General features: G+C 43.1%; 1 protein-coding gene across 5 annotated transcripts in view; it reads left to right on the top strand.

Moving 5' to 3' along the window:
* Positions 1-24,699, top strand: part of nrxn2b (neurexin 2b) — an 863,757-nt gene that overhangs the window by 15,034 nt on the left and 824,024 nt on the right. For all 5 annotated transcript variants that reach the window (XM_084156410.1, XM_084156411.1, XM_084156413.1 and 2 more), the window contains exon 2: positions 11,618-13,047. In XM_084156410.1, coding sequence (XP_084012536.1) covers positions 12,336-13,047 — 712 coding nt within the window. In that variant the 5' untranslated portion in view covers positions 11,618-12,335. The remainder of the gene's footprint in view (positions 1-11,617; positions 13,048-24,699) is intronic.

The following is a 24,699-nucleotide window of genomic DNA, read 5'->3' as shown; positions in this document are numbered from 1 at the left end:
TTATGTCATGCAATAAAATGCTAATTAATTACTTAAAAATCATACAATGTGATTTTCTGGATTTTTTTTTTAGATTCCGTCTCTCACAGTTGAAGTGTACCTATGATAAAAATTACAGACCTCTACATGCTTTGTAAGTAGGAAAACCTGCAAAATCGGCAGTGTATCAAATACTTGTTCTCCCCACTGTATATATATACACACATACATCCATACACACACACATATCCTTTTTTAAATTATATTTCCCTTCATTACTTTCCAACCCCACCACCCCTTCCCCAATTGTGTCACGACTGTCTGTGAGATGCGGTAAACGAAGTCAGGCGCAGGACACAGAACTCTCGGATACGTACTTTTAATACGAAAATGATCCAAAAGGACACAGAAAATAACTCCACGCAGGGAGGAAATAACCCGCTCACAAAATAGACAACCGTGAAGGGGAAAACAATCACACACAAAGTACAGATGAGAGACAGGGGTAATTATAAGGGAAACAATTAACATAATGACGAACAGGTGTAAACAATACAGACAAAACTTAACAAACACCGATAACATCGAACGGCAGTAGCTAGTACTCCGGGGACGACGAACGCCGAAGCCTGCCCGAGCAAGGAGGAGGAGCAGCCTTGGCAGAATCCGTGACAAATTGGAGTAAACTAGTGAAGAACAACAACGCTTAGGCCTCTACTTCCAGCCCATACATACTATATACATTTTATGGACACAGTCAAATTCTACAATAATTATGATTTGTTTGTTTTTACTCCTGAACTTCCTCCGATTTTTTTTTCCATGATATCCATCTGGTTTGCTTCTATATGCCATATTTTTCTAACTGTGCTCTTTCACAAAAGCTCTCAACCTATAACCTATATACTTATTATGGACACAGTATGCTTTACATTAGTTATATTGTTGTTATTAGTTGTTGTTATTAGTCCCATCCTTCAGCTCCATTCAACACCTCCCATCTATCTCTTACCACCATCCATATTGGATTTCTATTTGCCATATATTTTTCAACTGTACTGTGATGTTGTACAAAAGTTCTGAACCTTTCTATTCTCATTGTTTCTACAGATTGTAAATTGAAAATAAACATTTTTGCTAAAAGTATTATTATATTATTGATCGATTGACTCTGACTTTTCAGATCACCCAGTAGTGTTATCTGCAGGGTTAGCTCCAGGTAAATATTGTAATCCTTTAGCCATTCCTGGACCTGTGTCCAAAAACAAGCTACAAATGGACAGTACCAAAACAAATGATCTAATGATTCTGTCTCTTCACAGCAAAATCTTCAGAGTTGGGAATATTGTATCCCCCATATAAATAACATTTTATTGGTAACAAGAATTTTATATAATCATTTAAATTGAACAATTCTAAGTTTTGAATCCGGCGTCGTTTTGCGTATCAATTCATAAACACTATGCCATGGAATCGGTACGTCAAAAATCTCTTCCCAACTATTTTGCAATCTTTATGGGACAGCTGTCAATCCTTTGGTCCTTAAATGAAACTGGTATACTTTTTTATTTATCACAATTTTCTTTAACCAATTATATTCTTTAAGGATTGACAGCCGTCCCATATAGATTGCAAAATAGCTGTGAAGAGATTTTTGATAGACAACTTTTTCCCCCTTCCACTTTCCTTTTCCATTTTTGCGGTAATGCTGCAATTATTTGGTTGTAATTTTGGGTAGAGCAGACATTTCCATATGTTTTTGTTAGCTGCATGTGCGACATAACTCGTCCAGTCCTACCGATAATATAATTTACGAAGATAATACCTTTTTTAAACATTTTGTAAAAAAATAAAAGTTTTTTATCAATTAGTATATTTGAGTTTAACCACAATATTTGTTGCATTATTTGTTCTGTCGTTTCTGGAGGATGAAATTGAAATTGCAACCAACTTTCTATGGCTTGTTTTAGAAATAGTGATTTTGGGGAGATTATTTCCTTTTCAAATAACTTAAAGTGAGAGGTTGTAATCTGAATAAAGGGAAAAAGGCCATTCTTGAACATTGGGTGAGACAATCTTACTAATTTGCTAGAGAACCAGTTCGGATTTAAGTATAACTTTTGTATGACTAAAGCTTTTAGTGATAGGTCTAATACTTTAATATTTAATCATTTCTGTCCTCCGAATTCATATTAATTATATAAATAGGCCCGTTTAATTTTGTCTGGCTTGCCGTTCCAAATAAAATTGATTTTTTTTTTCTCATATAATTTGAAAAACTGTTAGCTAGGCGTAGGCAAGACCATAAGCAAATAGCTAAACTGGGATTATACTAAAGAGTTAATCAGGGTGATTTTTCCACAAATTGACAGGTATTTACCTTTCCATGGTAGCAAGATCTTATCTATTTTTGCTAACTTTCTATTAAAATGTATTGGAGTGAGATCATTTATTTCATTTGGGATATGTATTCCGAGTATATCCACATCACCATCAGACCATTTTATTGGTAAACTACATGGTAATGTAAAAATTGTATTTTCTTGTGATCCAATACATAATATAGTACATTTATCATAATATGGTTGTAATCCAGAGAGGTTAGAAAATGTATCTAGATCCTCTATGAGGCTGTGGATGGATTCAAGTTGTGGATTTAAAAGAAAACATGAATCATCAGCGTACAATGACACCTTTGTTTTTAAGCCCAGGATTTCTAATCCCTTGATATTATTGTTGGATCTGATTTTAATAGCTAACATCTCGATGGCAATAATAAATAGATATGCCGATAGTGGAAAACCTTGTTTCACTCCTCTTGACAGTTTAAAACTTTCTGAGAAATAGCCATTATTTACTATTTTACACCTAGGGTTACTATACATGATTTTAACCCAATTTATAAGAGGTTGTCCAAAATTGAAATGCTCCAGGCATTTATATCTAAACCCCAGTCGTACTTTATCATATGCCTTTTCGAAGTCTGCTATGAATAGTAGGCCTGGTTTCCCAGATGTTTCATAGTGTTCTACTGTTTCCAGTACTTGCCTTATATTATCTCCAATGTATCGGCCATTTAAAAAACCTGTCTGATTAGAATGAATAATGTCCGACAATACCTTTTTTATTCTATGCGCTATACATTTTGCTAGAATTTTGCATCACAACACTGAAGTGTAAGGGGCTTCCAATTTTTTTAATGGACTGGATCTTTATGCCCTCACTTCCCTGTGTTCCCTTGCTCAGTTATCTCTGCTAGTTCCTTAATGTCAAGCAGTATGTATCAGTCTCGGATCACGTGACGGAGTTACAGGTACTCGAGAAGTGTTCTCCCTGTGTCATTGTGTTTTTCTAGTCAGAGTTAGTATTTCATATTGTTTGCTGTCAGCCTGTTTTTTTGGAGACCTATGTGCTCCTCATTTGTTTTCGTGAATAGTTCGTTGTTTTGTATCCTGGCTTTTGGACCACCAGTAGAGATAATTTTTTCACCATCCTTGCCTGCTGCCTACTGTCTATCCTGCACCGCACCTGGGTCACACCTCACACCAACCCTTACAGGAAGGTATACCAGTTTCATTTGAGGACCAGGATGTTGACAACTGTGCCATACAGATTGCTAAATATTTTTTATGTACCGATTCCATGGCACAGAGTGTATGAATTGATATATAAAACAACGCAAGATTCAAGACTTTGTGCTTTTCAGCTAAAATTATTAAACAGAATTTTTGCCACCAACAAAATGTTCAATATTTCAGGCATACAATCATCACAGCTCTGCAGATTTTGCTGTGAGGATACAGAATCAATAGACCATTTGTTCTGTTATTGCCCTCAGGTAGCCTGTTTCTGGTCTCATGTTCTGAAATGGCTGAAAAGTATCATATTAATCTAAAATATACCCTAGAAATAGCATTGTTGGGAGATCTGCAGAGACCTGGTAAGTCAATTACTAATATACTAATACTCTTAATAAAAGTATTTATCTTCAACTCGCAATCTGTGTATTCTATTCGTTTAGATTCAAATTGTATGTTAAACATCACAGCATAGTTTAAAGATATATAAGGCGCGTAGAAATCTGAAGAGGGTGACTGGCAGAGATAGGTGGGATGGGCTGAGGGTAACTGAGCAGTGGAGGCTGCTGATGGGAGGAAGGCTCATAATAATGGCTGGAATGGAGCAAATGGAATGGCAGTGTTTGTGTATGCATGTGTACGCACATACAAACACCTACGTGGCATCAGCCTCAGGCAAATAGGCATTGGATGTAACAGCGTTTCCCCACAGTGTCATTCAAACTTACTTTTTTAAACTTTCTTTTTAACTTTTATCTTTGGCCGTCAGCCATTATTATGAGCCTTCCTCCCCTCTGCAGCCTCCACCACTCAGTTTCCCTCAGCCCATCCCACCTATCTGTGCTAGCCACCCTCTTCGGATTTCTACGTGCCATATATCTTTCAACTGTATTTGATACCATTCCACCCTTTCCGCTCCAGCCATTACCACGAGCCTGTCCTCCCCAATTAAGGTACCACCAACCTCCTGTGAAACTGAGGGTTGGGATATGGAACTGGAGACAAGTGGGAGTGGAGTTGCTGGGTGGGGGATAGAATGACGGCCAAGTTTAAAATAAAGTTTAAAAAAGTAAGTTTGAATGACACTGAGGGGAAACGCTGCTACCTCCATCCTATCTGCCTTTCTAGGGAGTTTTACCTAACCACCGTGCTACATCTGCATTGCTTGCTGTTTGGGGTTTTAGGCTGGGTTTCTGTATAGCACTTTGTGACATCTGCTGATGTAAAAAGGGCTTTATAAATAACATTTTATTGATTGATGCCGTGCAGGTGCTTGTACGCGCGTACACATGCATACACACACACTCCCATTCAAATGCACACATGTGCACACACACACACGTAAATAGTGCCAGACATGCACTCAAACGCATACAGTCGGACTTGATTTTTGTTGTCCTTGATGTCTTTTGTTTTTGCATTGTTGTTTTCTGTTTTCTTTTGTAGTTCTCTTTTTTCTCTTTTGTTCACTTTGTTGGTTCATCTCAGGGAACTGTAGGGTATCTTGGATTGTTGGTGGCCTGGAGGTAGGGAGCTTGGGCCAGTGGCCGATAGGTCCTGATTTGACTTGGTAGGAGATCTGTCGACGTGCCCTTGGGCAGGGTGCTTGACCCTGGTTGCTCCTGTGGGTCGCTCTGGATGGGAGTCTGCTAAATGTTGGGAGTCTGAAATGGAAATGTTGAGCGGCTTCACTGCAGGTAGATTGTATGTTTTAATATTCTATAAAAAAATATATATATAAAAAAAAGCTGCTGAATATGACCGGTGTCAGTGAACATAGGTCAAAATAGTAATAGTTAGTCACGAACACTCTAGATAACATGTAAACAACCTAACCAGCTCTGCTAGGGCGAATCAAATAGTCAGAGTGAGGTGATCTCTCATTTGTGTATGGAAGTAGCAAGCTAGCCAACTTTAGCCAGTTAGCTTGGGTGCTTGATTGGGACAAGCATGCATTGGCAGGCAAGCTGCAGAAGGACGAGCAGGCTACAATCTCCCATCATGTATCAGTGCAATTGTGACTGCCAACTAGCTGAAAAAGTCTGAGAGGGTTTATCTAATGTTTTTTCGTTAGATTTTAGCTCATCTTGCTCTGGCTAGCATTAGTTGTTGATCTTGTTGTTGTTGATGTGCATCACTGAGGGAGAGAGAGCCTACCTTTTCCTGGTTGTTTGATCAATAGGAATGTAAAGTTCCCAAATGTAAGAGGACCTGTAGTATTTACATATTTGCAGATATCCATTCAGGTGTATTTTGTGGCTTTTGGCGAATGTGTTCTAATGCTCTAAAGTTGCGCTGTTGCAACTACCTGGTAACACACAGTTCAAAGTAAATAATGTAGCTCTGAATGGCTATGACACACAGTCTGCGTAGACTCCAGTCCTGGACGAGACATATGTTTTTATTAGGTTTATTTACTGCAGTGTCTATTAATTTTTTCAAATGCACGGCCGCTTTCCCACTCTATATTGCTATAGAATTTTCCCAAATGCCTTACTATACGTAATTCCCAAAAATTTAAAGGATGTATCAAAACGTGAAAATGACCATATCTAAGTGCTTGCTTGTCATATTTTCAGCCCCCTTCTTGCACGTTGACTCCCAGTGTCGACTCCTATTTGTCAAGATTTGATCCCGCTAGGAATCGACTCCTAAGATACAGTATTTTTTGGAACGAAGGAGTTTGATTAGTTGCCTAGTCAGAACCTTGCACTAGGTCTAATTTCTTGGCTTTTAATGTCTCACAACTTCAGTAAAGCAGGGCATATCTTCAATGAATAGACTAGGATATTGAGATGAGCTAGATGCAACACTTTGCTCTCACACAGTCACACGCAGTATTTGCGCATGTGCACGGGTTCGCTTCACGCTGTTCACATGGTGGAAGCCAGGGCACCAAAACTGAGGAGAAGTTGAGCCTTGCGCTTCAACACAACTTTCCCCAGGCCTTTATAGCCTATCATCTAATTGGGCTATGACATGGAAAATAATATGTTTTGTGATAACTGCACTGTGATTTTAATTCTGTGGGGGGAAAACACACACACAAAAAACACATAGTTTTTGAGTTAGGGATTTTTGTTAAAGTAAGGATCCTAATTTCATTTAAATGTAATAACGTTTAAACGTTCACACCCCTACTCTATACTAACTCATGCCTTGCACTGCCGAATCGTACTGACTGAGGCACTGTGCCATATACTGTTTGCTCTCCGATTTTGGCATCCACAGTTTCTTTCACTCCTCTCCCTCTTACTGTTTTGAAATCCCACTATTTCTGTCTGACTGTCTGTCTCTTTCTTCCCTCTTTATTCATTTCGCTCTCCCTCATCTTGTTTCCTCCCTCTATGTTGCTATATCTACCCCTTTCTCTCTCCCCCTATTACTATTATACTCTCTATATCCCTCCCTCCCCCTCTCTCTCCCAATCCCCTTCCTCCCTCCCTCTCTTTCTCAGTGTTTATCACTCTCCCTCCCTCTCCCTCTTTCCTCTCATCTCTCTCCCCCTCCCCCCTTCCTCCCTCCCTCCATCTCTACCCCTTCTTGCGCACTCTTTCCTCGCTCTCGCTCTCTCCCTCGCTCTCTCGCTCTCTCTCTCGATCTCTCTCTCGCTCTCTCCCTCGCTCTCTCTTTCACTCACTCGCTCTCTCGCTCTTTTCACATTGAGGAATATTAAGAGTGCGTCTGCATGGATCTGTGGTTAATTAGCACCCAGCAGCACCAGACTGCCTGACGGAAGAGACACTGCCACACATCTCAGGAGCAGAGATTTATAGCCCCAGCCTCGCTAGGATGCCAAGCGCTTCAGTGTGTGTCATAAAGAGCGAGAGATTGGTATTTTAGCATATCATTAACTAAGCCTTAGTATATTTCAGAAAGGAAACACACGTGTATGTTTAACCATTTATTATAAAAGATTACAATGCATTGTCTTGGCGTTATGCTCTGCTCCTTCAGTGTAGCTCACTGCCAGAGCCAAGCATCATATAAAGATGATACAATAACTACAGGCAGTGAACACGATATGCGATATCAAATCCCCTGAAGGAAGAAACACAGAACCCAGACAGGTGAAGGCTGGGGTGGTGGTGGGATATCAAAAATGGCAAGCATAGCGTGTAACTGCTAGTTACAGCAGCAATGGCAGCAAGAGACACCAGCGTTATGCGTGCGCGTGACATCCGGAATCGAGGAAGCCATGTGCAGAACTGGTCGTCTTAAATAGACTGCATGTAAGCAGAGTGTGAATTTAATTGGTGTAATATCCGCTGATGCGATCAGCAGATGCCACCGCACTCGGGTTTCCCTTCTGAACCGGCTTCGCTTTATATATGTTTTTGTTTGCATGTGTTTGTGTATGTGTGTGTCTCAAGTGAGATGGAAACATGCGGTATAGTATCCTTACAAACGATAACCAAAACCACTGCCATAAGTAAAACAACCACAGAACACTATTCTGCCAACACCTTGACCCTCTTCAGCGAGAGATACACAGCTTTGATACCATTGAGATAAAAAAAGATTCTGCAGGGTTTTGGAAAGAGCCTGGAGGAGTTTAACCCTGCTGGAACCCCATGAAACACTACTGTCTGCTTCCAAACCCTGAACCAGGGGATAAAGAAAAGACAGAAAGCAACACCAGTGGAAGTACTTTTTTCCACTAGCTCTGTCGAGGCTTTCGATGCGATGATGTGAATGTAATGGGGTCAGAGTTCGCTTCACGTGTTGCCAAGGCATGGTTCGGCTGAGGAAAAGGGGTCAGGGGTAAGGGGACGTGCGTAGATTGCCGTAGCCTCTTGTTCTGTTTCAGCTTGCTTTGGGCTAGATGGTTTGGCTCGGAGAGCCAAAAAACACAGCGGGTGAGAAAGTATCAACCCATGGTTCTTGAGGAATAGGAACATCCAAATGGATGTCCTGCTGGCAGTCAGAAAAGTGTTTTGGAGAAAATGCAAAACATCAGGCCTCCTTTAGTGCCGTGGATTGAAAAACAGACCCACTGCTGTATAGGGATTTCACCCCCAAAACATTTCTTTATGTCTCTCAAACACACATAGACACACATACACACACACACACACACATGCGGGGACACACACACCCTTTGGGCTTTAGTGTTTCTCCTGAGGCTTGTTATTCCTCTCTGTCCTTGGGATTTGAGACTATCACCAGGCAGCCTGTGCAGAGCTCCTAATAACCATAAGATAGAGTACACTTTTATTCATACAAAACAGAAAGCCCCTACCAAAATAATACAGCACAATCAGGAGATGTTCCCTCTTTACATAACACCATGCAGAGATTCCCAGACAGTAAAAAAACAACTTAATGAATAAATGCAAATAAATGCAAAGAGGAAGGAATATTCCAATTCTAGTTACCCATCTGGGACACAGAGTATACATAACACTTCATTAAAATAAATAATCCCCACTGTCAATTATATAAACACACCATTTTTCAATTGTAATTGCAATTGCAACAAACTAATCACAATGGTTTGTAATATCAGCTGTTTCTCAAAGTATACAGTGTGTCATAATAAAGTGATTTCATTAAGGTCAGATTTTGCCAATGATAATAGCATTTTATCTTAAATATAGATATGCATTTTCAGAGATGCATCTTCCTCCTTCCTAAGAGGGCCTGTGCTGTGTCTCTCTCCCTTGCCATCGGTTCTTATTAGAAGTCACAGCTCCATAATCTGCACTGGAACTGTCCATATATCAATAATGCTTTGATCTATGGATGTTATTATACAGGGCTTAATTTATGGGGAAGTGTGTGAGAGCAGAGGATCTTATGCAAACACGCAGCTAGCATTGGCTCCCATCCATAAGTAACTAAAATAAATCAGCCATCTCTCTCTCTCTCTCTCTCTCTCTCTCTCTCTCTCTCTCTCTCTCTCTCTCTCTCTCTCTCTCTCTCTCTGTACCTCTCTCTCACTCTCTGTCCCTCCCTCTTTCTCTCCCTTCTTCTCTTTCCCTCTTCCTCTCTCTCTCTCTTTCTCCTCAAGGCATGACACGCTGGCGCGTGTGAACATTCCTTCCAGAAATATCGCCCTTTTCTCCCTCTCTCTCTCTTTCATATGCTCGATCTCTCTTTCTCTCTCTCTCTCTCTCTCTCTCTCTCTCTCTCTCTCTCTCTCTCTCTCTCTCTCTCTCTCTCCCTCTCTCTCGCTCTCTCTCTGTTTTTCTCTCTCTGTCACAGGCATTCTACAGTATCTCTCTCTCTCTCTGTCCCTCTCTCTCTCTGGCTCAGGGATAGTGTCATCATTGGTTGTCATTCTGAAGTCAGGCAGTCAAGCACGGCAGCCTGAGCGAGTATGATCAGGGGCAAGCAGGGGTTTAATTGTGAACTGTCTGCGATGGAAATTAAATCTCACTTGCGAAATAATGGAAATGGATTAGGCCAGGGCCAAGGGTCAAGAGTGGCTATCCTGGCAGCAATTGACTCCACGCCATGGCACACTGCTGAAGAGTAGACTTAATATGATGCTTGTGTGTGTGTATGTGCACAGTTCAGTGGAGACCATAAAGCCTACATATAAACACGGTTGGTTTTCTATAGCACGTGCATGTCATGCAATGATTGAAAGCCTTATTGCTCACTGATTGAAAATGAAGTTATGGATTTACAGTAAGTGTTCAATGCTATGGAGCTTTATGCCCTGTGTTTAGGAGCAATTGTACTTGGCAGTCAAGGATGGAGTGAGGCATTTTGATTGGCTGTTGATATATACCCGGTAGGCTACTAGTAAATCATGCACATGAATGTTGAACTTCATACCAGACATATTCACATATTTCTCATTCTAGTCTAGACTTCCAACAGAGAAATCACCAGTAGGGAATTGCATGTATAGAACATTCAGTCTAGTAGTCGATGTCTCTGAGGAAATGTGATTTGTGCATTTCCTCTACAAAGCAGATCCCCAAATGAACTCCATTTACAATATCAATGCTTATTTTTCATAAACTTTTACTACTATACTGAACAAAAATATAAACGCAACATGCAGCAATTTCAACGATTTTACTGAGTTACACTTCATATAAGGAAATCAGTCAATTGAAATAAATTAATTAGGCCCTACTCTATGGATTTCACATGACTGGGCAGGGGCACAGCCATGGGTGGGGCTGGGAGGGCATAGGCCCGCCCACTTGGGAGCCAGCTCCACCCACTGAGGAGCCAGGCCCAGCCAATCAGAATGAGTTTTTCCCCAGAAAAAGGCTTTATTACAGACAGAAATACTCCTCAGCTTCATCAGCTGTCCGGGTGGCTGGTCTCAGATGATCCCGCAGGTGAAGAAGCCGGATGTGGAGATTCTGGGCTGGCGTAGTTTCATGTGGTCTGCAGTTGTGAGGTCGGTTGGACGTACAGCCAAATTCTCTAAAATGACGTTGGAGGTGGCTTATGGTAGAGAAATGAACATTAAATTACCTGGCAACAGCTCTGGTGGACATTCCTGCAGTCAGCATGTCAATTGCACGCTCCCTCAAAACTTGAGACATCTGTGGCATTGTGTTGTGTGACTAACTGCACATTTTAGAGTGGCCTTTTATTGTCCCTAGCACAAGGTGCACCTGTGTAATGATCATGCTGTTTAATCAGCTTCTTGATATTCCACACATGTCAGGTGGATGGACTATATTGGCAAAGTAGTAATGGTAAAGAACAGGGATGTAAACAAATGTGTGCACAAAATTTGAGAGAAATAAGCTTTTTGTGCATATGGAACATTTCTGGGATCTTTTATTTCAGCTCATGAAACATGGGACCAACACTTTAAATGTTGCAATTATATATTTTGTTCAGTATACATATACTGTTACTACTACTTCTACTACTATAATAAACCCATATGGATGCATGTGTGTCAGACTGTATTGGAACCAGGTTCTCCTGTGTGCCACAAGACTAGGCATTTGCTAATGGAAATCTTCAGGTCTCGTGCAAGGTTACTCATCACGTGAGTGTGGTTCACGAAAGCACCCCTGTTAAACAAAGCACCAGGTTTACATGTGGTCTGATAAGGTTTCTCTGTCTGTTTCTTTCAGATCCCTGAATGTGGGGACAATGAGGGGACCCAGACCAGCCTAAGCTGTGGTGGACCAACTGGAGGCTTCAGGAGAGGAAGGGGTTGATGCAATTGGAGCCATGAACGTACCCTGCTGTCCATGTAACACCAGACAGCTCTGACACACTCCTCCTCAGTGCTCTCTCTTCCTCCCCTTTTTCCCCCTTTCCCGAAAACTAAATCTATAAATCTATAAACACGTACAGACAGAGAGTATCTCTTGCCACAAAATTGACTTCGTTTTCCTAAAAAGCTATATCTGGATTCCAAGGACTGGGATTTCTATTTGGAATAAGGAGTTGAGTTGAGGGACGGAACGTTGTGTTAAAATTATCGAAATTCCCCCTGCCAGTCCGCTGTCCTCATTTTTCCCTGTGAGTCCCAGAGGCACCAACCAATGGAGAGACGGAGAAGAGAGTCAGGATAAAACAGCAGAGAAATAGAGCAAATTCAGAGAGAACTACTGAATCGGCAGGATAGGAATCTGGAATTGGGTCCTGTGAGGGTTTTGCTTCTCCCACACTTTCCCCAGCCTAGAGGACTCTCCTTAGCGAGAACCAGACATAACAACCATTGTTTACACTTAACATACAAAAACGACAACGACAGCTGCAACTACGCTAGGCCGAGCTACGTCCCTGTGTGGAGGATTTGAACCAATAGGAAGACGATAAGGATTTAGGATTGAGATCGCAACCATGACGAGGGGGTTGAGGTTTCCCGCTTTGCCCATGTGGCCCCTGGCGTTCCTCAGTCTGCTGGTGACGACCCGGGCGCTGGAGTTCGGCGGGGCCCCCGGCCAGTGGGCCCGCTACGGGCGTTGGGAGGCGGGCTCGGTGGGCGAGCTGAGCTTCAGTCTGAAGACCAATATCAGCAAGGCCCTGGTGCTCTACCTGGACGACGGCGGCAACTGCGACTTCATGGAGCTCCTAATCGCCGGCGGGCGCCTCCAGCTGCGCTTCGCCATCCACTGCGCCGAACCCGCCACCTTACATATGGAAACCCGGGTCAACGACGACCGCTGGCACATGGTGCTCCTCACACGCAACTTCCGCGAGACCCTGCTGATGGTGGATGGCGAGACCAAGGTGGCGGAGGTCAAGTCCAAGCGGAAGGAGATGGCGGTGGTCAGCGACCTGTTCGTGGGCGGCATCCCGCCTGACGTGCGCCTCTCAGCCCTTACGTCCAGCACGGTGAAGTACGAGCCCCCATTCCTGGGCCTGATCTCCAACCTGAAGGTGGGCGAGATGCCCCCTACCCTGCTCAACAGCCAGGGCATCCAGAGTGACCTAGAGTTTCTGTGCACCAAGCAGAACCCCTGCCTCAACGGAGGCTTCTGCTCCATCCAGTATGGCGAGGTGCACTGCGACTGCACACACACCCGCTACAAGGGGAAGTACTGCAAGGAAGGTGAGACCATGACCTGGCTAACTAGCTAATACCCTTTTTTCTAATGCTGCTTTTTAGCATGGTTCCAGCAACTGTGGTGAATGCATAACCAGGACAGCTCAGTCCATGTTGGTTTGGTTTGGTTTGGCTCAGCTTGGCTCAGTAGTAGGAAAAACCCTTAGCATAATATAGGTAAGAGACAAGCTTGCTAACTCACTTCTTCAAAGCAGAGCAAAGCAAGCAAGCCCCCAGTGCTAATGTGTATGTATTATTCTAATGTAATCTTGCCTTTGACCTTTGGAAGGATCCCATACTACACTCTTAGAAAAAGAGCTGGGCTGTCTCCATAGGAGAACCAAGAACCCTTTTGGGTTATGTAGAACCCTCTGTGAAAAGTTTCTGCCTGGAACCAAAAAGGTTCTACCTGGAACCAAAAAGGGTTCTTCAAAGGGTTCTCATGTTACATTTACATTTTAGTCGTTTAGCAGACGCTCTAATACAGCTAGGTGGGACAACCACATATCACAGGCATAGAAAGTACATTTTCCCTCAATGCAAGTGCATTGGTGAGGAGGATTATTTAAGATACTGTTTGAAGAGGTAGGGTTTCAGATGTTTTCGGAAGATGGGCAGGGACTCTGCTGTCCTAGCTTCAGGTGGAAGCAGGTTCCACCATTGGGGTGCCAGGAGAGAGAAAAGCTTGGACTGGCCTGAGCGGGAGCTGCCCTCCCTTAGGGATGGGAAGACCAAGCGCAATGTTCCCTCAACTTTTTTTCATCACTCAGCAAATTTCTGGTCTGCTGAGCACAGATTCTGTGCAACTTCTGATGCGCGTTGACTGTAAACACTGAGGTTGTACCCACTTTAAGTTAGTTTTAGCAGTGGTCAAGTAGGCTACTGTGGCTACTTGATCATAATATAGGCCTACTAGAGTTGCCTACCATCAAAAACAATGGAGAAAATACATCCCATAACATTTTAACATGGAAATAGCTGTTCCATCGTTCAGCCTACAGTAGCAGCCAACGTGTGGTGTTCAATGTAGGCCTACGACTTTTGAAAAAAACATGTAGGGCTTGACATTAACATGTTTATCCACTTGTCCTTCAGACAAGGAGGTGACTGAAAATGTTGTGTTTGATGCAAGGAACCACTTTACAAAATAAAATGAATCATTATTCCCATACCATTATTACAGAGAATCAGACAAATTATGCTACCCTCTGCCTATTGGCTACTTAGGTTATTCAAGCCTGTCTCAAAATACAACACTGCCCATTTAAGACAAAAAAAAGCTCTTTACCTGACTTGCTTTCCAAAGATGTCTAGAAATGCAAACGTATTGTGCTCTTGTAGTAAGCAATCACTCCCCCATTGCTGACTACAAATGATCTACAGTGCATTCGGAAAATATTCAGACCCCTTGACTTTTTCCACAATTGATACAATTGTTTTTTTCCTCCTCAATCTACACACAATACCCTATAATGATACAGCAAAAACATGTTTTTAGAAATTTTAGCAAATGTATTAAAAATAAAAAGACAGAAGCGACTCTTCAGTAAAAGGCACATGGCAGCCTGCTTGGAGTTTGCCAAAAGGCACCTAAAGGACTGTCAGACCATGAGAAACAAGATTCTCTGGTCTGATGAAACAAGTAACTCTTTGGCCTGAATGCCAAGCGTCACGTCTGGAGGAAACCTGGCCCCATCCCTACGGTGAAGCATGGTGGTGGCAGCATCATGCTGTGGGGATGTTTTTCAGCGGCAGGGACTGTGAGACTAGTCAGGATCGAGGGAAAGATGAACGGAGCAAAGTACAGAGAGATCCTTGATGAAAACCTGCTCCAGAGAGCTCAGGACCTCAGACTAGGGCGAAGGTTCACCTTCCAACAGGACAACAACCCTAAGCACACAGCCAAGACAATGCAGGAGTGGCTTCGGGAAAAGTCTCTGAATGTCCTTGAGTGGCCCAGCCAGAGCACGTACTTGAACCCGATCGAACGTCTCTGGAGAGACCTGAAAATGGCTGTGCTGCGACGCTCCCCATCCAACCTGACAGAGCTTGAGAGGATCTGCAGAGAAGAATGGGGGAAACTGCATAGTTCGTTTTGTTTCGGTATGTTGCATTAAATATTGAGTGTTGATTCGATCACAATTCCCACAGTAAAGCGAAACGTTGATAGTGTTAACCAACAGGGAAAACTCTAGAAAGTTGAGTGAAGTTCAATCTCGTGCTTTTCTGGGCACACTGATATTTCTTCTGAGCGGCAGTCCCCGCACAGCTTAGAGGGAACATTGACCAAGAGATCTGAGGTGGCAGATCGGAGTTCTTGGGTTGAGGTGTAGGGTTTGAGCATAGCCTGAAGTTTGGGAGGGGCAGTTCCTCTTGCTGTTCCATAGGTAAGCACCATGGTCTTGTAGTGGATGCGAGCTTCGACTGGAAGCCAGTGGAGTGTGCGGAAGAGCGGGGTGACATGAGAGAACTTGGGAAGGTTGACAACCAGGTGGGCTGCAGTATTCTGGATAAGTTGCAGGGGTTTGATGGCACAAGCGGGGAGCCCAGCCAACAGCGAGTTGCAGTAGTCCAGACGGGAGAGGACAAGTGCCTGGATTAGGACCTGCGCTGCTTGCTGTGTAAGGTAGGGTCGTAGTCAGATGTTGTAGAGCACAAACATGCAGGAGCGAGTCACTGCTTTGATGTTTGCAGAGAACCACAGGGTGCCGAGTGACTTGGTGTATAGAGAGAAGAGCAGAATGCCTAGAACCGAGCTCTGGGGGACACCAGTAGTGAGAGTACGTGGTGCAGACACAGATCCTCTCCACGTCACCTGGTAGAAGCGATCTATGGGGACAGCCATAGAACCCTTTTAGGTTCTATATACGCTAGGGACTCACACTTTGAGAGCAGGCCCGTGTGTGATGTCTATATTGTGGGAGAATGAGTTGGGGAATGTAGGCCATTCTTCTCTTGGCACAGACAGAGATGAGAGTGATAAATGAACAGAAACAGATGGAATGGAGGTTCTCATCCTTTTAATCTCTGGAGAAGGAGGTTGGGGAAGCATGATGGAGGTGCACGATACAGACTGTTGCTGCTATTTCTCTGGCAAAGTTCCCCTCTTTTATCTGTTAAAGGAGACAGGGTTGATTGTGGCATTTGATTTATAAATTGTATTTCATAAATTATAAGGTATATTTTTGGGCATGTTATGCTTTATTCGATAGAGGAGAGACAGATAGAGTTTTTGCTGAAATAGCAGTGGGCCAGATTTGAACCCATGTTGCAGCAGTCTATGTGTTCCTGAGGCAGCGGTTAAGACTGCTAGACCACCGTAGGCCACAAGATTAGAAGGGTTTTGGATGTTGGCGTTGTAATGTATGGCCTATATTTGAGATTAGTAAAGCTCTGCATATTAATATGGCAGAATGTAAGAAGCAAAGCTAAATGTTTACAATTAGCCCCCTTCCTTTTCCCTCTCTCTCTTACCCAATCTCTCCATCGCTTCTCCCTTTCCTCCATCCACCAAATGTATTTTCTCCCCCTCTGTTGCTCTCTGCGCTCACCACCATTTGCTTTTGGAATCTGTTCCTCTCCTGTCAGCTTATGTCAAACTCTGTTGACTGTAAATCTCTGCCACTCCTATCTCTGACACATCTCATCTCCTGATTTATCTGTGTTTTCCCTCTCCTCTGTTCTCTCTGTTTCTCTTCTCTCTCTCTCTGTTCATCCTGCAGCGTTTCCTCTACCCACCTGATATCTCTTATTTTTCTTCAGGCTATCTCTGCTCTCCATCTATCTCATCCCCCACCCCTTCTATCTTTCTCTCTCACTCATTCTCTCACTCCCACCACTTATCTTTTCCTCACCTTTACCCGCTGTCAGCATTTCCAGATCCCCCCATTCCCCTATCACTCTCCCTCTGTCCGCTGCTCCCTTGCTCTCTCTTGCACCACTTATCTACCTCTCCCTTCACCCTGTCTGCATCTCCGCCTCTCTCTCGCTCGTTTCTCATTCTGTATGCATCTGCCTGTGTCGTTGGCATTTGTTCGCTTTTCTTTGTTCGTTTGCATTTCCAAACATAAATGTTTATAATATAGTTATTTCACTACTAACACAAAACAAGCCTGAATTTCCCTACTGTTCTTGACAGTATTATTATATTCAGATAACTAACTGCTTCTGGTGATCATCTATAATCAATGGGGCTCAGAACTCCAATGTACAGTATGATGAAATTGGGAGATCAGGTAAACTGTAGTCAGTCAGTGTGCATTTAACTTATACCCCCCCCCAAATATGGTATTCAGAGCTGAGCTTCACCAGAGGTGATGCATTTGATGGTTTCAAGGCCTGCGGATGTGGCCACTGTATCAAAAATACATCTAGTCTGTGCGGCCGCTGAAGTGGTCATTTTTGGAGATCTGAAGTAGTCTATATGAAAGTCAGCATTTAGGCTGTCATTAATATTAAAGTCCAGCTCTAAGTTATTAAGATGTACAGGTTTTCATTGTCAGATCACAATGTGTTTGACGCATTGTTAGTGTGTGTGTGGAATTGACCAACCCTTTCCCATCTCATAAACACATGCACACACAGGCACGCACACAGAGAGGAGGGCTCTGTTATTTCTGTTTGCCAAGACCTCAAGAAATTCAAAATGCAACCACTGCTGGTCTTTTCTGGGCACTGGTCTGACAGTCCCCGCTCCCTCTCTTCCCCCTTAACCTCTATCAGTTTTTATATTTCTCCATCCCTTTCATTGATCCCTTTCTCTCTCTCTCTCTCTCTGCTCTGTGTTAGATTGCTTGTGTGTGGTTGCTGAGAGCAAATACAGCCTGGCTCTAAATTGAGAGCAGAATACCAATGTGATGCCGCTGTGACTGCAGGAAACATTTGTCCTTTGGAGTGAGAAAGAGATGGGGTAGAGATGGAGATAGAGGAAGAGAGAGAGACCGAGCAAGAGAGGGAGAGAGGGAGAGAGATTAATTGGGTCTGCATTAATTTATTTCAGAGCTGTTCTTTGGTTTGAGCACTGTAAATTGGGTCATTATTCCTTAGCACCAGGGCAGTTGTGTATTTGTTCCTTTTATCTAACACGCTGGTGAAAATGTAAAGGTCTCTCTTTCCCTCTTTTAGTTGGTTTAAGACACATAATGGCTTTGCTAACCAAGGCAATGTCTGTCTGTGTTAGCTCAGCTGTGAAAATAAGCCATGTCAAAGAACTGCTTCCAGATTATTTTTCTTTGGGGACTTCTAGCCATTGGGTACTGAAGGGAATTTAACAGAAATACAGAAGGAAATGTGTGAACACACTTGTATTTTACCAGAAGCTCATTTTTACATATGTTAAATCGATAGAAATCGCAGAAAAAATGGTTAACATTTCCTGAAGAAGAGATAACATTGATCGATTTTACATTACATTTACATTTTTGTCATTTAGCAGACGCTCTTATCCAGAGCGACTTACAGTTAGTGAGTGCATACATTATTATTTTTTATATTTATTTTTTTACTGGCCCCCCGAAATATTTTTCTCCAGTCAGGTAATGATCAAGAACGTGTGTCAAATAGAAAAACAAATCAACCTATAATAAAAGTTCACGTTTCAGAAAGTTTATTGAGTGGAGAATGGAGAAAGGGGGTGGTTGGGTCTGCTGCCATAATCTCCAGTCCCATTGGTACCTCAACTGTGCTATCATTTCCCTCTTCCTTCCTGTCAGTGCATCTTACTTGAGCTTCAGGTCTGGGAGCCGCTAAGCTTTGATGTAGTTGTCAGAAGATACCAGAGAGAATGTGGGCTGACACAAAGAAATGGCTTTCAAGTCGGAGAGAAGGAATGGAACGAAGAAGAAATATATTTGATACCCAGAATCATAAACCATATAATACTCTTACATGTAACAAATTCTGCTCACACACACACACGTTCATTGCCCTTCCTGTGAACCAATAATTTCCTGGCGTTTCAAGCATCAGAGGATCTAATTAAAAGGGGCCTGTATGGGCCATTGTTTTTATAATTGACAATGACCCTGGCCTTTCTCAAGTATCACCCCTATCGGCAGCGCCAGCTCTTTGGAGTCCAAAGTCTCACTACGCAGGGTTATTAGAGGTTAAATGAGCTATGGCAAAATGGCCGCCCTGATATTAATACTTTCCCTCCATTTCCTACAACTGACCTAGAGAAAGAAAGAAGCTTAATATGTATAGGCCCTTAGCTATAGTGGAAGGAAAGTCTGCTAGATATTGTAATACGTATATTGACCACCCCACTTATCAGGAGATGATCGTGATCATGAAATCCATTATGAAATCATCCATTTTGTTTCCTTAATCAATGATAATGTGGAATATAGTGTCTGTTTAAGATGCAGGATCCATAGACAGTCAGGCCGGTTTTGTCACAGTTCAAGGTTTGTTCGCTCGATAATCAAAGGGTGTTGCTGTAATTGCAAAATATGAAATCCTATTTGTTGTCTGCTGAAGTGAAACAGATTATGGCCTTGCATTAAGTGCCTGTGCATTGTCAGAGTGGGGGAAATGAAGTGTCTGGGGGATTATTGTGCAATTTCCATAGATGTCATTAGCATTATGTTTATAGATTCATGGTCAAATGCAAATTGGCAGGAGATGAGATATATTTACCATTTATTAGGTATTTATACTGTATCTGGGTTGGGAAGGGAAATATAGTGTTCTTTCTAACAAAGACACAATATATACATGTATTTCAGGATGTCGTGTATCACTGTAAATAATCTGAATTCATGTAAACATAACAGTTTTGAAAACATAGCTTGTCCAAAGAATATGGGGTAAATTGAAATTAGGGACAGGGTAAGTTGAGCCGCCTTGGGGTAAGTGGGTGAGGGTGTCCTGTGACAGTGGGTGATGGTGCTGATAGGTCAAAGTTTAATTCATTGAATGGGGTGTGGTGTATCGTATATCTTAAATGTATGCCTACATTTCTGGGACAAATCAGACGGTCTAGAATGGATTTTCCTTCTAGAAATAATCGGAGAGGTATTCAGGTCCAGACTCACTTCAGAGAACAAACTAACGTCCATGGGCGTGGTGTAGCGTTTGGCCGGAGCAAGGAGTTTGGGTAACCAGTCAACCTCTTCAGTGTCATTCAGTCAATTTTTTCATCCCTTGCTGCTGCTCGAATGAACTTCTTCCCTTCTCTCACTTCCTTGGCTGCTTTCTCAAGAACCTCAATGGGAGCTCGACCCCTGCTTGTTTTACGTCTGTATACACAGGGCATGATAATGTCTGTTCTGTAACAATAAAAATGCACTATAAATAAATATGCCATTTAGCAGACGCTTTTATCCAAAGGGACTTACAGTCATGCGTGCATACATTTTTGTGTATGGGTGGTCCCGGGGATCGAACCCACTACCTTGGCGTTACAAGCGCCGTGCTCTACCAGTTGAGCTACAGAGGACCACAATCTTGAGTTCGTATGCATGACACATTGTATAAATTCTATGCATATTATGCATAAAACGGACTAAATGTAATCATAATTTGTATGGGGTATGGTGGCCATTGGCTCAACTTACCCCAAGGCAAACATTTAGGTTTAGGACCTCATATTGTAGCTTATAGAGACCTCAGCTGATGTACAAAACAATCTTACAGCTATCTACTTTGGTTTAGATACAAGCATCATGAAACCTATAACAAAATAAATTCATTTGACTTTGTGAAAAATAGCTTTTCAAATCAAATCAAATCACATTTTATTTGTCACATGCGCCGAATACAACAGGTGTAGACCTTACAGTGAAATGCTTACTCACAAGCCCTTAACCAACAATGCAGTTTTAAGAAAAATAGATAAGTAAAAAATAAAATAATTAAATAATTAAAGAGCAGCAGTAAAATAACTGTAGCGAGGCTATATACAGTGAGGGAAAAAATTATTTGATCCCCTGCTGATTTTGTACGTTTGCCCACTGACAAAGACATGATCAGTCTATAATTTTAATGGTAGGTTTATTTGAACAGTGAGAGACATAAAAACAACAAAAAAATCCTGAAAAACGCATGTCAAAAATGTTATAAATTGATTTTCATTTTAATGAGGGAAATAAGTATTTGACCCCTCTGCAAAACATGACTTAGTACTTGGTGGCAAAACCCTTGTTGGCAATCACAGAGGTCAGACGTTTCTTGTAGTTGGCCACCAGGTTTGCACACATCTCAGGAGGGATTTTGTCCCACTCCTCTTTGCAGATCTTCTCCAAGTCATTAAGGTTTCGAGGCTGACGTTTGGCAACTCGAACCTTCAGCTCCCTCCACAGATTTTCTATGGGATTAAGGTCTGGAGACTGGCTAGGCCACTCCAGGACCTTCATGTGCTTCTTCTTGAGCCACTCCTTTGTTGCCTTGGCCGTGTGTTTTGGGTCATTGTCATGCTGGAATACCCATCCACGACCCATTTTCAATGCCCTGGCTGAGGGAAATCAGCCAAGATTTGACGGTACATGGCCCCGTCCATCATCCCTTTGATGCGGTGAAGTTGTCCTGTCCCCTTAGCAGAAAAACACCCCAAAGCATAATGTTTCCACCTCCATGTTTGACGGTGGGGATGGTGTTCTTGGGGTCATAGGCAGCATTCCTCCTTCTCCAAACACGGCGAGTTGAGTTGATGCCAAAGAGCTCGATTTTGGTCTCATCTGACCACAACACTTTCACCCAGTTCTCCTCTGAATCATTCAGATGTTCATTGGCAAACTTCATACGGCCCTGTATATGTGCTTTCTTGAGCAGGGGGACCTTGAGGGCGCTGCTGGATTTCAGGCCTTCACGGCGTAGTGTGTTACCAATTGTTTTCTTGGTGACTATGGTCCCAGCTGCCTTGAGATCATTGACAAGATCCTCCCGTGTAGTTCTGGGCTGATTCCTCACCATTCTCATGATCATTGCAACTCCACGAGGTGAGATCTTGCATGGAGCCCCAGGCCGAGGGAGATTGACAGATATTTTGTGTTTCTTCCATTTACGAATAATCGCACCAGCTGTTGTCACCTTCTCACCAAGCTGTTTGGCGATGGTCTTGTAGCCCATTCCAGCCTTGTGTAGGTCTACAATCTTGCAAATCAATTTATAACATTTTTGACAAGACTGATCATGTCTTTGTCAGTGGGCAAACGTACAAAATCAGCAGGGGATCAAATATTTATTTCCCTCACTGTATAGGGGGTACAGGTTAGTCAATGTGCGGGGGCACAGGTTAGTCAAGGTAATATGTACATGTAGGTAGAGTTAAAGTGACTATGCATAGATAAGATGCAACCAGTCGGGATGCTCTCGATGGTGCAGCTGTATAACTTCTTGAGGATCTGAGGACCCATGCCAAATATTTTCAGTCTCCTGAGGGTGAATAGGCTTTGTCGTGCCCTCTTCACGACTGTCTTGGTGTGTTTGGACCATGATAGTTTGTTGGCGATGTGGACATCAAGGAACTTGAAGCTCTCAACCTGCTCCACTACAGCCCCGTCGATGAGAATGGGGGCATCCTCAGTCGTCTTCTTTTTCCTGTAGTCCACAATCAGCTTTTTGGACCTAACTTGCTTACCACTTTTTCCACGTAGTTTCTTCCTTCACAGACTCCGTTAAATGATGACCTCTTCCTAAGTATTTGGTAACATAATTAATTTTGTGTATGGTTTCCTAGAAACAAGGGGTGGCTCAACTATCTCAACTTACCCCACTCTCCCTTAGACTAGAGCAATGCAATGTCAGTGTGTAGTTTCTAACTATAGTCAAAATTGCACCCTATCTTGAAAGAAAACATCAATTCCGTCTTGAACAACAATTGAGTCCAAATCGCAGTAAATCCCAATTTCCAGCCCATTCGCCAGCTGTAAAGCTCTAACACATTCCAGAGGAGGCAGGTTGAGACAGAAGGCAGGAGGCCCTACTCCAGTTGGCAAGCTTTGTAGTGGGGGTTCAAAAACAGCTCCTTCACTTGTTAACACTCAATTCGGTCTCATCATCGCTTTTATCATATGGTAGAACCTGGGTCCCTGAGGAGCCCTGGAGTTAACTGCCACAGCCCATGCACATCGGGGAGGCAAACCCCTTTTACCATGCTACCACAACCTGGAGTTAGCGGTATAGCAGCCGCGCAGCATGCAGGGAGCAGAAACAGTTGATGCTTGTTACAAACACACATTTTCTCTTAGCCTTCGGGCATGTGTTTTATAGTGATTTTGAAGGGATACTGATTTATTTGTATGGCTAGTTGTACACATATTGATGCACAGTATATGAAGCTGCATTTTAGGAGCAAAAAGCACACCCTAACCATACAGCAGCTGTAACCACCACAACTTTCAACTACCTATGAAAATGGGACTGTACTCATATTTACCTCGACTGTACTTGAAACGCAGCACTCAAAGTGCAAAATGGAGCCTAATAATCCATTATTTAAACAAATATCTCTGCTATTGTTCCAAATTTGGCCCAGGTGGCGAGGGGGTCGGAGGCGAGGGGGTCTCCATGGAAACATGACGAGAGACCGAGGTAAAAACCAGAGGACGTTGAGACTCATGCATCACGGTAATAATTGAGCTTTACCCCCACCGGCAATGGCAGGAGGCCCTCGTCAAATGATTGATGAACTCCCAATTAACTTGTCCTGTATACATAAATAAATGTGTAGCTAATGAGCAGGGATTTAGACCGCTATCCTGCATAGCGGCCAGAGAGTAGCTAGACGCTCCCTAATAACCTTATCGCCATTGTCAGCCACCTCCTTGTCTTTTGTCTCTGACGGGAACGAGGCTCTGGCTAAAGTGAAAATCCCACTTTCCGATTTCCCCAGAGCCAGTTAGATAATGTCTAATGAAGTCCTATATCTGACCTTCCATTCCCCCACTCTGAGGTGGTGAAGTCTCTTTTGGATCTGTCTGGTTGCTGGGATCTGGGATGCATTACATAACTGTGTATTTAGTACAGTAGGCCTAGGAGGTTAGTTGGGCGGGTGCAGTTGTGTTGACTGTTTGGAGCTCTGGGCTCTGTTTGAAAAGTAGCATGCGGCAGTGGCGGTTATCTAGTAGCGTGATCATCGTCTCATAGACTTCAGGGGGATTATCCTCCCCCGTTCTCCGCTACAATCCCACAATCCCCAGATCTCTGTTCATGTGTGGTTATAGCTAGGGGGTCCACCGCCACGACAAGCGCCCACACCAAAAGGAGCAGCTTGTGACCCGCTGTTTAATTAAAAGGATGAGCGATGCTCTTCTGCCACCCGCGACCTTCCTCCCCACAGAGGGGTGCCGCTGAGCTGGCTTTGCCCTGCCAAAGCTCACCCTTGGGCGGGAAAGAAATCTCACCCATCCAGGGAGTCTGGGGGAGAGTGAAGCGGATCAGGCCGGATATCCTGCTCATTCCAGAGGAGAGGAGTATGAGACTGGATGGGGGGATGGAGAGGATGAAAAACCCTGCAACGCTCTTTCTCTCTCTCTCTCCATCTTCATCTCCTCCTCTCTCCCGCCACAGCTCATGCATTTTTTCTCTCCCCTGGACAGAGAGACGGAGACAGAGACATTCTCTCCTCTCCTGCTTGGTCTCCTGATAGATTCCCAACATTCTCAAACAGACGGGAATATGAAAGCCCTGTTCTGTGGCGGCGCAATGCTTTGATCAAGG

The sequence above is a fragment of the Coregonus lavaretus genome, assembly GCF_964263955.1.
Source record: "Coregonus lavaretus genome assembly, chromosome: 39".
NCBI classification, from domain to species: Eukaryota; Metazoa; Chordata; class Actinopteri; order Salmoniformes; family Salmonidae; genus Coregonus; species Coregonus lavaretus.
This window is presented reverse-complemented; position numbering and strand designations above follow the sequence as displayed.